The following is a 14,638-nucleotide window of genomic DNA, read 5'->3' as shown; positions in this document are numbered from 1 at the left end:
TTAATGATAAAACAAATATTTACCTGTAACTGTAGGCAAGTTCCCTTGATATCTCGAGGATTCCACAATCAGATTCTAAGTTGATGACACTATTGATTAACTGTGACTACTGTGTAGTGTTGTAACACTTTCTAACAAAAACAAACTTTTGACAACTCGGCGACATAAAAAGTCCCTTATAATTGAGCGAAAATTTTAATGTTAAAAGATAAACTCACTATAGCCTTTTCTCTTTCAGATAACCCTACAACACTAACAACAGAAGAGCAAACGGTCTCATCATTCTACCCTCTCAGTTCAGTACAATCCCCTGCCCCAATAATGCTGCGCCTGGGCAAGTCCACCATCGACAGCACTAAATCTTTCAAAGTACCTCAGCCATCTCCACAGCCCACAACCCAGTCGAGCTCAGACCGGCCGGCAGCTTTAGGCAAAGTTGTGGTGCCCCACGTCGTGTCAGTATCGAGGAACACGTACTTCGACCACGATCGGAGATACGGGCCGACGTTTGAAGATGTTCCTGATGGAAATGTTACGAAAATAACTGTGCAGTTGGGGGAGGATGCGCATTTGAACTGCAGGATCAGTCTGCTTCAGGATAAAACGGTGAGTGACCCTATTGAACACGAGATGGTTTCAGACAGGCAGAATTCGTAGCTACCATAATGGTTTGCTATATAATTATGTGATAGCTATGTGATGAATTGATGGTGTCACGGCGGAAATGTCACATTTTGTTAATCGACTCCAAGACGATAAGTCGAAATACGGCACGATAACATGTCAAAATTCTACAGTTCGAAAACGACAATGTCATTTGTACCAAAAGTCCAAACAAATTATTTTAAATCAAGTTAAGTTTCAATATAATTGCTCTGAGGTCATCCCCTCATTAATGGCGCCCAACGTGGGGCCATAGTTTAAAATTTATTTTTAGAACTCAAAGACTAGCACCATTTACACGTGATGGAGTTTATTCTAGTTGTCATGACTTCGTGTAGACTAGATTGTAGCAAATACATCTAAACCTATTTCGTCTATGAAGATAGTAGAATTTACTATTTCACACTTCTTCTTTTTCACTTCTTAATAATTGTCTTCACCATTTCAAATATAAAACAGCGCTTGTTTTTCATTTTCTGCATTCTCTAGTTTATTTATCTATCTGTCTATCATTATACTGTAATATTTTTTCTCCTCGTTTACGTTTATTTCCCTAGGTTATATTAGCGCCTTGGTTCGCTATAAATAATTATTTCTTTCGTATTTGATACACTTTATTTTTTATTTTACTATCAAATCTCTTTTATTTATGTTATTTTTAATAAAAGGAATTTTACATAAACAAAAAGACATAACACTCATCTGTAACAAAAATACATGCTGAAATATGTACTGTTTTGGACCTACTCACAGAAAAAGATGTTTGTAACTAGTTAATGTATAATCCTATGTCCATATAAACGTAGGAGGGACCTTGTGTGTACAACGACACAAACATCAACATCCAATAAACCAAACTTTGACCTCACGTATTCGTACACGTATGGGAATCGCACTTATGGCTTTCTTTCTGTTACGAAGTAAAAGTCCATAAACACCAATTGGATTTTGGTCTCTAGGGCACGACGTCTCTTCACACCCCTTGTATTGACGCAAATGTTTCCCATAAGTTTTTGTTTTCATTTATGTTACGTACTTAGATGTCGAAAAGCATGTACACTACACATGCATGCATGTTCACTACAATAAAAATATCATACCATAGTCTAGAAGAATGTTTCATGCCGCTGAATTTAGTTTCACAGAATACTTATTGTGTCTTTAATCTTACAGTAAATTATTCATATTTTTTAAAAGGGACCTCATGTTTATTTTTTGAGTTAGTTAATTTATGTTTCAACTAAAGTTCGCGTTAATAATACTTTTTAACAAATGAATAATTTGTAAATTTATTTAAAACTAAAATATGATTAATCTTATGTGTCCATAATAATTTAGAAACTACTTAAAAAAAAACCAGACAAGTGCGAGTCGGACTCGCCCACCGAGGGTTCCGTACTTTTTAGTATTTGTTGTTTTAGCGGCAACAGAAATACATCATCTATGAAAATTTCAACTGCCTAGCTATCACGGTTCATGAGATACAGCCTGGTGACAGACGGACGGACAGACGGACAGCGGAGTCTTAGTAATAGGGTCCCGTTTTTACCCTTTGGGTACGGAACCGTAAAAACGCTTGTTAGGATGTCGCCGTCGACGAATACGTCTGGGAGGACATCATCATCAGTTGATTTGGAATTAATTTTATAAAAAAAAATGTATCAGAAATAACATGAAAATCGTAATATCTAATCTTAATAAACTATTAAAAACGAAAGCAACTAACATAACTTCAAATCTATTTACACTACATTCCCTTATCGCATGTTAATTTAATCGTTATAATGAAATTTAGCTATAGGTACGTTCAAATTTGCACGCCAAACGGTGAACTATTTGCACGACATAATTATTAGTTATATTAGAAATTTTCCACAAATTGACATCCATTGTGCTTGTATAGATTGCACGAAATAATGTCAAGTTACTCGTAATTAAACTTTATTCCGTATAAAATATGCTTGAATTTGAGTTCCAAAATCAAATTCTAACCACGGCTCCATGTTGGGCGCCATATATTATATGAGTGTGTAACTATGTAAGAAACAAAGTACCTAACTTATGCTACAAAGTATGATACTAAAATCACTTAAAATTATTATAATTTTAATATGAAAGTTAACCATTTATACTTTCTTACTTTTTTTATTGTAACAAATAAGACGTAAAAGTATAAACGGGCGTGTTTATCAGCTAAGATAAAGAGACTATGGGAGAGATAAAACTTCGCTCATTCAAGTCCACTTTGTTATTTGACAATGTATAAACCTTATTTCAAAGCCATGAGGTCCATAGTGGTGTGTTTTGGTGTTACTACACACAAAGGTTTTGACCTCATAAAGCGCGCGGGTAATTTGGTTGGTTGACCGTTAATGTAGTTAGTTGCAAAATGTTATTGTGCGATATCATTATTGATCTTCATTGTAAAAACAAAAAAGATTGGTTAGTGTGATTAGAGATAAAAGCGTCCTAGTAAAATTTATGTAATATAAATATTTTCAATGTACCATGATTTCTGAAGTATGACACTTAGATATACGGCTCGATTCGGAAAATGAATTAGATTTCTACTAGACTTCAACAAGTTACGATACGGATAAATTAAAGATATTTGTAAGATAGATATGTCAAATTTGACGTTTCCGCGATTCTGGAGGTCCTCTTGAACGATTTCGACAAGTTATGAATTAGATATCCAAGTCACATCTAGTCGATATCTAATGTAGATCTAGTTGATCTCTAAATCGTCTCAAGATCTTGTGATTATCTCGAAATCCGAATAGGCCTGTTAGTGATGATGTGGTGGTTGAGAATATCCAGTGGATTTGTTCTTTCAATTCTTTGTTCAATTGATTAAAGATACAGGTACAAAATTAAAGATAAAGTTTAATAAATCAGAACAAAATGTCTGTCAGCCGTATACTTGTATATTTTGCATGCCTCTAACGACACCAAGTCTTGGAAACTTGCAAAATTAGCCGAATTGTAACACAAAAGGCAAAAGTTTAAGTTATCCGCAGTACAGTAACAACTTGGAATTTGTCAAAACTTGAGCCAGATCTGAGCGAAAACTTCGCGTCTTATAATTATTAAAGTTGATAATAATCTTAAATTGTGTTGCGGTTAAGCGTTTTTGCAACAACATTTATATTGTGAATAATTTAATGCCTAGCTAAAAAATTGCAAATCAAAAATGTTTATTTTTATTTCTGTTTTATGTCTCATTGTTATTCATAATTGTTGTACTACTGATTATATACAGTGTGGAAAGATAAGTCGGGCCCTGGAGGGAAACTACCTTAAATCCTTTATCTGACTCGTTTTACTTAAATAAATAAATAAATAATAATAAATAATAAATAAATAACGACAGACGAGTGTAAGACCTAATGTTTCTTGGAGAAATGTTATCATTAACATTAACTGTATCGACTAGTAGAATAAAATTGCGAGTGTTTATTTTTTGGAAATTTTAGTCGGTTCGAGTCCCGGGCGAGGCAAGCAAGTTTTAGAAAATTTTTCAATGCAGTTTTGTTTTTTTTTTTAAATAAAGGAATGTCTCCTTTAAGTAAAATGAGCCAGCTTAAGGATTTAAGGTAGTTTCCCTCCAGGGCCCGACTTATCTTTCCACACTGTATATTTCAAATTATCTAGCGTAACTGGCCAACTTAAACATTGACTGACGTGATGATTAAGAAGCTTATTATTTCTCGTAAATGTTTTTTTTTATAGGGAATATTACGCAACACTCTGCGTAGAGGGCGTCACAAGCGCTATCACAGGGCCTACCGCGAAACACGAAAATCGAAAGTACGGTTTCTGCCTCTCTATCACTCTTGCCTGTTCGATCGATAGAGAGGTAGATACCGAAATTTCGTATTTCGCGCACAAAACAAATCGCTGCCTTGATGCATCAATGTCATTGTGAAAACTTGTCATAAAACTTTTAATTTTTAACAAGCAGAAACGTCTGCGAACGATGCTATTAAGCTTAGAATAACTTTAAAAGTGGAAAAATTACTGTCTTGGGTGAGACTTGAACTCACGGCCTCTGGATCGATACTCCAGCGCCCTGCCATCTGAGCCACTAAGACCTCATCCATAGCCAGCAAATCTGTCATAAAACTGTTTAAGGCCGAGTTTGTATAAGTTACTCTATGGTTTACTAAACAATATAGTGCTGCACTCTGGCGGCAGAACATTGCAGAAATACTCCCTATTACTGAAACTCCCGGTTTCATCTTTGTTCTGATCAATCGCGAAAATTAATCATCGGCCGTGATTGATCACGCACACACAAATACATCGGATTACTATGGATCTCGATATCATTTAATCATGCCGGATCATGTTGCGATGACGGATGCTCGCACAATGGATATTTGACGTTTCTACTTTATTTTCTGGATGTGGATAAAATAATTTCCTTTATCATCTGACTAATTTTAATTTCATTCCAAATTATTTAATTTATTTACGGATACACTGACCACGCTATGTTTCAATCGAGTGCTTCGTAGAGTGCAACCTAGGCACGTGTATTTTTTCGAGAGGACATCGTTATGATTTAGCTGACAAGTTGGTTAAATTGTAACATCAACATTGAAATTTCCATTGAAGCATTTTTCATGTTATTGGTTAATTTAGGTTTAAATACCAAATGTTTCTTATGACACCAAAATTGTACTGATACAATTAAAAAATTGAGGGTCATTTAAATCGTTACTATGCTAGTAGTAGTAAGTCATATTTATTTTAACAGTTTTGAATGATTCACGGTTATTTTCGCTACAAAACAAAACAATACAAAAGGTAATCACGGTCCATATCCCGGTCGATATATGTATAAGCATATTTATTTTATTTCAGGTATACATAGGTATTTTTTTAAATAATCAATGGAAAAATAATAGCATAAAACTTAGACAAATTAAAAAATATATATTCAGAGCCTAATTTGCTTTTTATTTATTTATTTATTTAAACTTTATGGCACAAAAGAAAAACTTAATGTACAAAAGGCGAACTTAATGCCATGAGGCACTTTTTCTTTTTTCTATTAAGATTGATAGCCATTACTTACGTTAACAGAAAGTTACCCTCGTGAATGTTTAGTCACTAGTTAGTTAGTTTCTTGCGAACTCCCGAATTAATAATATACCGAATTAATGGGGGCCGATTCCGATTAATCAATTTGTTAATAATGTTGATTTCCTTTTACGATCTTGGTGAATGTTTCGCACAATTTTCATTGCTGTTCGCATGCACCAATTGTGAGCGATCTTGAACCTCCGAAGTCCCTGCGTACAATTATTTGTACATATTCCAATATCTATTTTGAACTTTTATTGTGTAACTAAGGGTTCCAATTTCAAAAACAAAACAATCGTTACTGGGTCTCAGGAGGTTAAGGTATCAAACAAAAACAAAACCATTAAAAATTGTTTAATTCCAAAATTGGCCTTCTCAACAAATTGACGAAAATAAACTTCTTACAAACACATCGTTCCCAACTAGTTCAGAATTCTCTAGCGGCGGAGAAAGCCTCTTTGTTTCTGGATCCTTTTGTTATAGCGATTAAGCAAATCACCCCCATTGTTTAAGAAATATTAACGTTAGCGAAGTTTGGTTGTGAATTCTTTTGGTCTTACTTATGTATACATTTTTGTCAAGCTTACACCTTTGCTTGTAATATTTAAGTGACAAAATGAACAAAAAAAGAGTAGACAATAAAAATAGAGTGAAAGATAAAGTAGAAAGACAGCGAGGATACCCTAGTATGTTTTATAAAAACTATTAAAAACGATTATGTCACTTTATACACGATAATCGATTTTAATTGGTTCTGCTAGAAAAGTATGGAAATATAAATTTTGGGAGGGCTTTATTACCTACGTTTAAACCAGTAAGTAGAAGTTAACGATACTTCCTTAACAATTTCTTAATGTATCGAAGCCGATACTTTTCATCCACTACATTTACGGCAAAATTTCACATTCACCAAAAGTCAACATCTCTCTCTGGTCGGTCCCTCATTACTGAGGATCGTGGTCACTGGAACCCCTCAAATAAACAATCTGTCTCCATCGGTTGCGGTCCAAAGTAGCCCTCACTACTTGATGTAGCTTGGAAGTGGCGGTGGCTTCCTTTATTTGGTCAGACCAACGTGTTGGCGATCGGCCTCGTGTTCTCTTGCCTTCGGTATTGCCAACAATGACCAATTTTTCCAGATTGCTACCCTCTCTTCGCATGATGTGACCGAAATATGACAGTATGCGTTGCAGACATATGGTGGACAGCCAAGTCTTGATGCCAAGTTGTGAGAGAATAGACACATTTGTGCGTTTTGCCGTCCACGGTATTCGTAGCATTCGCCTCCAGCACCACATTTCGAACGCATCTATTCTCTGCCTCTCTCTTGATCGGATTGTCCACGTCTCTACTCCATAGAGAAAGATAGGCATTATTAAGGCTCTGACTAAGCGAATTTTGGTCTTATAGCTTATACCAGATATTCTGAAGGCGTGTCAAGTGCGTGAAAAGTCAACATGCATTGTATTAAAATCATAGTTTATTTATTTTCTACCAAATGTCTAATGATAAATACAGTTCAATGGACCTTTATAAAAAATAAATTTATTCTCTAATCTAATACTTTACTATGAACGACTCTCGACGACAAATCGTTTATGACATCGACAGTAATAAGATTTCAGACGTGACGTGACTTCACTGCTTAGTCACTTGACGGGATCAAAAGATTTATGTGGTATCGCAGGTTTATTGCATCTCATGAATAATGCTTTGAATGAATTATTTCTAGATTTTGCAAGTCAATCACTTGTTGTTTTGCATTCCAAACATCTTTTTTCTACTCGTCGACTTTAATGGTTGAATTGACGTATACCAAACTGTAATCGCATACTTTTCACTGTTGTTTCTCGACTCAATTATAAGGTATTGTATACAATAGTGGTATGATAGTCAAGCTTTACAATCTCGTACCTTAATTAGGCAAGAATTCAGCAAGCTCCGAACCTAAACACGATACTCGACTGAAAAGCCCTCTATTATAACACTTCTTCTTCCTCGCGTTATCACGGCAGTTTGCCACGGCTCATGATAGCCTGGGGTCCGCTTGACAACTAATCCCATGATTTGACGTAGGCACTAGTTTTTACGGAAGCGACTGCCATCTGACCTTCCAACCCAGAGGGGAAACTAGGCCTTATTGGGATTAGCCTGGTTTCCTCACGATGTTTTCCTCACCGAAAAGCGACTGGTAAATATCAACTGATATTTCGTACATAAGTTCCGAAAAACTCATTGGTACGAGCCGGGGTTTGAACCCGCGACCTCCGGATTGAAAGTCGCACGCTCTTACCGCTACTAGGCCACCAGCGCTTTTTTCACTCTCTATTATAACACGATTGTATAAAATACTTTTTTTTTATCCGCTACTACTTACTAGTAACTTTAAACGGCTGCACATCCCTATATTCACAAGTATAAATCAACTCTACAACAACTAATTAACCTATTTAAGCGCTAAGCGAAGGCAGAAACTCATTATAGACCAATAGTGGGACCGGATTTTTGCACTAAAAGTTTTGATAATTCTAAAGATGAAAAAGTAATACTTATCTGACATGGGACATATTTTTAAGCATATTTGTAAAATATGACGAAAAGTTAGAACGAGCGTTAGATATAAATTAGGTATTTATATATTTTTAGTAATGATTTTTTAATATTGAATTAAAGTGCAATGTTTAAGTTCCATCGTTTATAATATGTATGACGCTTTATAATGTAAAATTATTAGAATTTTTTTTAACGTGCTTCTTAGTCAAACTACAAATTAGCTTATTATTTTGTCGATATTGAATTAAAGTTTAATAAATCCACAACAACATATCTAAATTCTTAAGTTAATAGGCAAGCTAAAAATTTAGAAGAATAAGATATATGCTTTAGAAGTAATAAGCGTTTTTTGTCCTATAATATCTAATATTGAATTAGAGTCTGTAAAAATAAGTCTCTTACTATAAAATAATATACGCAGCCATATTATGGAAAATAAGAAATTTCGGTGTGTAGCTTGCATTGTAATAGTAAAATATATTTAAAAAGGCGCGAAATTCATACATACGCCGCGCTGGTCCGTCAGTGTCGCCGGCGCGGCGCCCGAGACCCTATCATAGCCCACCTATACCTCGCCCCTCGCCTCGCCCCACCTGCCGCTCACAGCACTGTCTGTCTTTTCTTATCATTCATTTGTTTGTTTACTGTGGACATATATAAATTAGATGCGGACATTACGTGAAATTAAAGGGGTCCCTTTGTTTCCCATAAAGTTTTAAGTCATAATGTATTGTTTGTCATATAAGAACCTTCGGGCTCTCGAATTAAGGTTTATTTTTGAATGGCCTTAGTAGCAGTGTGATAGCGTTGACTCGGCTCGGAGAGTTGGCGAATTGGCGATTCATTCGCCGAGTTAGCGGATCGGATACCAAGTTATCAGTTAGTTTAGTGGCCGAGTTGATTAGGAAGAACGTACATGATATTCACAACTATTTTTTACCATAGTTTGTCAAAGGACTGTCTCATTTCAAACATAGAGAGAATCATCATACTATCTTTGACTTACACTAGTACTAGCACCCAAAAGAAAAGGATGAATATAGTTTTTTGTTTTTATTTACTGACAAATTGGTTTGACCGACTATACCTATTTCTGGTTCCTATTGTCATGTCCTGTCCTATTCAACGTCAATATCATATTATGTATATTATAAACCAACTGCTCAATATTACACGTATACATATTGAATATACAATAAGGTAAGTGACCTCACCTTATTGTATATTCCGTGTCGGCCGTATATGCCTATATACGTCCCACCTTAAATTAAAATGTTTTTTTTTTTAATAAACAGGATATTAAGTATGAAAAACTCACTCAGATAGGTATCTTATTTATTGAAGTTTCTTCATTATACCAAAATAGTTATAAAAATATTACGATACTCTTGGAAAATATACCTTTTATAAAAGTCCTATTGTGGGCCTTATTGAACACTAGCAGGGTATTACTTAATCCCGCAAAAAATAATAATTTTGACAGTAGACAATAACAGATTTTATTGTTTTTAACTTAAGAGTTATACATATACAAATAACAATATTTGGTACTTCACAACAAGAGGATATTTATAATAAGTTAATAATAATTCTTTTGGGCCTTATTAACTAAAGATATAAAAATTGTCTAGTTTACGCGAAAATAGTAGGTAACTAAAGTCACTAAACATAAAGCTTTATTATTATTATGTTTTAACATCTGGGGGCACGGCAGTGCCCCCGCCAAGACGAGCAAAGCGCAAGGGCACTATCTACCTTTTCTCGAAGCGCTTCGTCGTTTTTTGGAACCCTCATAACTTGGGGTTGGATTATACTAGACAAACAAAGTTCTCGGACTTATTAAGCATATCAATTGCATAGCTCTTATACTTTAGATTTTATTCATATCTAAAAACTTCGATTTCGTCACTGACTCACTCACTTGATGATTATCAATACCTTTAGGGTACTTCCTGAAGTCCTCTAAGAAGCTGAAATTTGATATGTAAGATAGTTTTAGTACACAAACAACAAATAAATTCAAAAACTTGAATTTTTTAATCCCTAAGGGGATGATGAGGGGGTTTAATCTTGTATGGGGAATCAATAATCGCTGAACCGATTTAGTTGAAATTTGGTATGTAGATAGGTATTGTTATGGGGAAGGATATAAAATAGATTTCAACCTCAAAGTTTACCCTTACGGGCTGAAGGCAGATTTCAACCCCAAAGTTTACCCTTACGGGGTGAAGGGTTTATATGGGGAATCAGTAAGAAGTACATTGTGTAACAGATGCCCCCAGATACTTATTTCAGGATTTTTAATAGTAAATCACCCCCAAACCTTTAAATTAGGGGATGGAAGATTGTCATAAGCAACTTACAAAAAGAAGTGAAATCCCACCAAAAACATTTTGATGTAAAATGTTGCCCAGACGGAACCATAAGGCTCGCACTGTCAAAAAGTTATCAGATCTCTTGCCAAGCTTCTAACTCTACAAGCCCTAACTTCACTAGCTCTACACCTTAGTCAAAGTATGTGGCTCGGCCGTTTCGTTTCTACAAGAACTATTGTATGTATAATAAAAAAACCGCCCAAGTGCAAGTCGGACTCGCGTTCCAAGGGTTCCGTACATTACACAATTTTTAACAATATGTTTTTTTAGTGAAAAGTGAGTAAAATGTCTTTTAAAAACCCGTAGGGATCGGATCAAAAACTAAGTACTTAAGTCCGACTCACGCCACAGATTATACAATAGTTCTTACGAACAGATACTTATCTCTCAAACAAAACGCATGTACCTACCGTTTTGATACCTACACAAAAATACAATGGAGTAACCTTCAACGCGCCGCTCCCCGCACCGCGCGCACCGGCACAACGCTAGGGTTGCTGACGCTTAGAAATGATAAATAAATACCCACTTAAACAGAGGAGTGAAATAAAAGGAAAGCTAAATCTTAAATTATACCTAATATTCCGATTATGCTTTAGTGTTCGCGAAATAGTCATTTTAAAAGGTCATATGTCCCTGCAGTAACCGCAGTGTTTAAGTACGCCGTTTTATAAACCGCGCAATAATCCCAGCAAGAATTAGTTTTAAAACTTCGTGTAATTTAAAACCAGATAGAGATTAATGTTACATAGTAAAGAAAAATAATAGAAACCCCATGAATAAAGGTAATTAATTATAAGTTAACCAGAGCAAAAATGAGTAGGCACTTTCCGGTGTAAACTTACTGTCGTTAAAATAAACATTTACCAAAATAAATTAAAAATTTACTACCTATTTCAAATAGATATCTATATCTAAATCTATACAGTTGTCACACATATTAAACATTACATGTTTAATTCAAGAAATTCAATAGTAGGTAGGTACCTACTACCCGCGCGATCCGAACTTTAAGATATCGCGCCGTTAGACTTCACTAGATATGAAATAGTAAAGATATGTGACGTTCCACGGCAAAAGGTACCTTATGGCGGCTGGCGCTTACGCTTATTATTATCGCCACTCCAATATTCAGTCGGGGCAATGGTACCTTTTGCCGTGGAACGTCACATATCTTTACTATTTCTTATCTAGTGCATCTCTAATTCATTTCCCGAATCCCGCCGTCCGTGTAACTATCGTAAAAATTGTCAGTGCGGCGCGCGGTGACGTGCGTACGTGAGCGCGTGTGGCAACCAACTGGCTTGCTTTTCTACCGTGAACGGGAGCAGATTCGTAGGTATTAATCCGAGCTCGCGCAGAGAGTTCCATAGGCCTGCTCACGCTTAGCTCCACATTTCTAATAGGTTTTCCTGTCATCTTTAGGTAAAGAGCTAATATGTGTATTTTTTTTCATAATAATAAGACCCAGTAGTTTCGGAGATAAGGGTAATGTTAATTTTTTGCCTGTTTTCTTAAATAACTTCTAAACTATTTATTTTAAAATTATGAAAAAAATATATTTGAGATTCTAATTCTAAAATGAGCCCCTTCATTTGATATATAACAAAGATATAGTTTTTTTTCTTCTATTTATCATTCATCTCAAAAGTGACCCCTTTATTTAAATTTATATTACATATTTACTTTACATGTATGTCTTTGGGTTATAGACAAGTTTCAACTTATTAGTCCAGTAGTTTCGGAGCAAATAGGCTGTGACAGACGGACAGCCAGACACACGAGTGATCCTATAAGGGTTCAGTTTTATTCCTTTTGAGGTACGGAACCCTAAAAATAATGATTATAATAAGTTTTTCACCTTATGCCCATGTGGCGGTAGCAAAACAGCCAAGCCACATATTTTGACTAAGGTGTAGAGTTAGTGAAGGGGCTTGTAGAGTTTGAAGCTTGGCTCGACAAGAGATCTGATAACTTTTTAACAGTGCGAGTCTTAGGCTTATGGTTTCGTCTTAGCAACATTTTACATGAAAATGTTTTTGGTGGGATAATTTTTTACAGTATAAATATTTATTCGTAACAGTTAGTATTATCTTTTAACATGATTTTTACTGTACATCTGGGCCCTATTTCACCAACGTGACAGGTGCGACATTTGTCGACATCACTGTTACTGACGTCACAGGCCTTTATAGGCTACGGTAACCGCTTACCATCAGACGAGCGGTGTGGTTGTTTGCCACCAACCAGTGTTGGGCGTAATTAATTACTCGTGTAATTTAATGACATGTAATTAATTACTCGTGTAATTTAATTACATGTAATTAATTACTCGTGTAATTTAATTACATGTAATTAATTACTCGTCTAATTTAATTACATGTAATTAAAATGTTTGTAATTTAATTACATAAAATTTAATTACATGTAATTAATTTTTCTGTGTAATTTGCAATTGTGATTACATTAATTAGTAATTAAATTACTCAATTACTTTTCATTTACCTTTTTAATAATATGCAAATATGAACAAATTTACTTGTAGTAATTATAAAGAAAAACTTTTATGAATTCCATTATACGCTGGATAACGTTATAACATATTTTTTATCCCTGGAATCATACCTTTACAGGGTACTATGTGACAAACCACGTTGAATATGGCGGTCGGCGCTTACGTCGCGTAGCACCGCATTAGTTTGCACGATGCACATCCCTGGTGCGCCGGGTGCGGGCCAGCCCCAACCCTATCCTGTGTGTGATAGCGGACAGACTTGACTGCCCGTATATGAGACACTGCTGCGAAATGCATGTTTCCAGCAGTGTATATATATTGTAATAGTTAATTAGGTACTAACATTAGGAACGTAAGTCTACTAACAAATCTGTATGAGTCCATAGTTGCTCGAAATAAATATTTTTCATTTCATTTTCATTTCATTAGTATTAGGGCGCCGGTAATAATGACGTAAGCGCCGACCTAAGGTGCCTTTCGGGTTGGACTGTAGCAAAGGGGGGGCTGGGACTTGGACAATTGTCACAAGAAATACGACAGTTGTCACGAAATTCCGACACAGAACTCATTTACTGTCATGAATTACCGAAAGTTCTTTGAAATCTTGTGTCATTGTCATTATTATCATCATAAACATCACAAGAAAGATACCTGTTTTTTGCCGATATAATAAAGTTTTTTTTTAATAATACAATGATAGTGACAAACAGGAATAAGGCCCGTCCGATGGTAAGCTATAACCGTAGCCCATGGATGCCTGTGACGTCAGCAACAATGTCACGTTGGTGAAATAGGGCCCTGGTGCTACATTACGACACCGGTGCTATAATAAGCACATTAAAACACTCCCTTTGGCCGTGTTTTAAAATTCGTCATTCGTTGCAAAATTTCAATTTTTCGCACTTCTATCGTAAATAACTACCTATGTATTAATAAAAAAAGTTACCTATATAAGTAAGTAGTTACTGCCTTTAAAAAGTATAAGTGTCTAAATGTTATTAGACTTTTTGATTCTTTAAAACGTCTTTAGGTCAATAAAGCAAGTGAAAAATTATTAGAGTTAGACCAAGAAAAGTCTGCAGCGATTTGGACAGCCCACGCAGTGAAGGTGTTATTTATAAGTCATAATTTCATAAAAGTTTCTTCAAATCGGCCTTATTAATGAGAGATTAAAAATATTCAAAATTATCTAAAAATATTTTAATCTATTATTTCATCTCATACGTTCAATAAGGCCCGGGACTGGACCTTTTTACCTGCACTGACAGTGGATCTTCTTAGCAACAAGTACAAATTCAGAATAATAGGGAGCAACTGCTATTTTTGAATGCTGGGCCTCATATGCCTGCACCTCACCTACCTTATTTATTTGTTTTACAAGGGGAAAATTTGTTGATTAATCATGCTAATATTGATACCCAAACAAGCGAAACATTCTAAA

At 35.2% G+C, this 14,638-nt stretch overlaps 1 protein-coding gene across 2 annotated transcripts in view; it reads left to right on the top strand.

Moving 5' to 3' along the window:
- LOC134798622 (uncharacterized) overlaps positions 1 to 14,638 on the top strand; it is a 153,578-nt gene that overhangs the window by 120,238 nt on the left and 18,702 nt on the right. For both annotated transcript variants that reach the window (XR_010145233.1, XM_063770987.1), the window contains exon 3: positions 239 to 606. Coding sequence is in view for 1 of the 2 variants with exons in the window: in XM_063770987.1 (XP_063627057.1) it covers positions 239 to 606 (368 nt within the window). In the remaining variant the exon portion in view is untranslated. The remainder of the gene's footprint in view (positions 1 to 238; positions 607 to 14,638) is intronic.

Source organism: Cydia splendana, chromosome 17 (assembly GCF_910591565.1).
Source record: "Cydia splendana chromosome 17, ilCydSple1.2, whole genome shotgun sequence".
Classification (NCBI taxonomy): domain Eukaryota; kingdom Metazoa; phylum Arthropoda; class Insecta; order Lepidoptera; family Tortricidae; genus Cydia; species Cydia splendana.
Note: the sequence above shows the minus strand (reverse complement) of the source record. Positions and strands in the feature narration are given on the sequence as shown.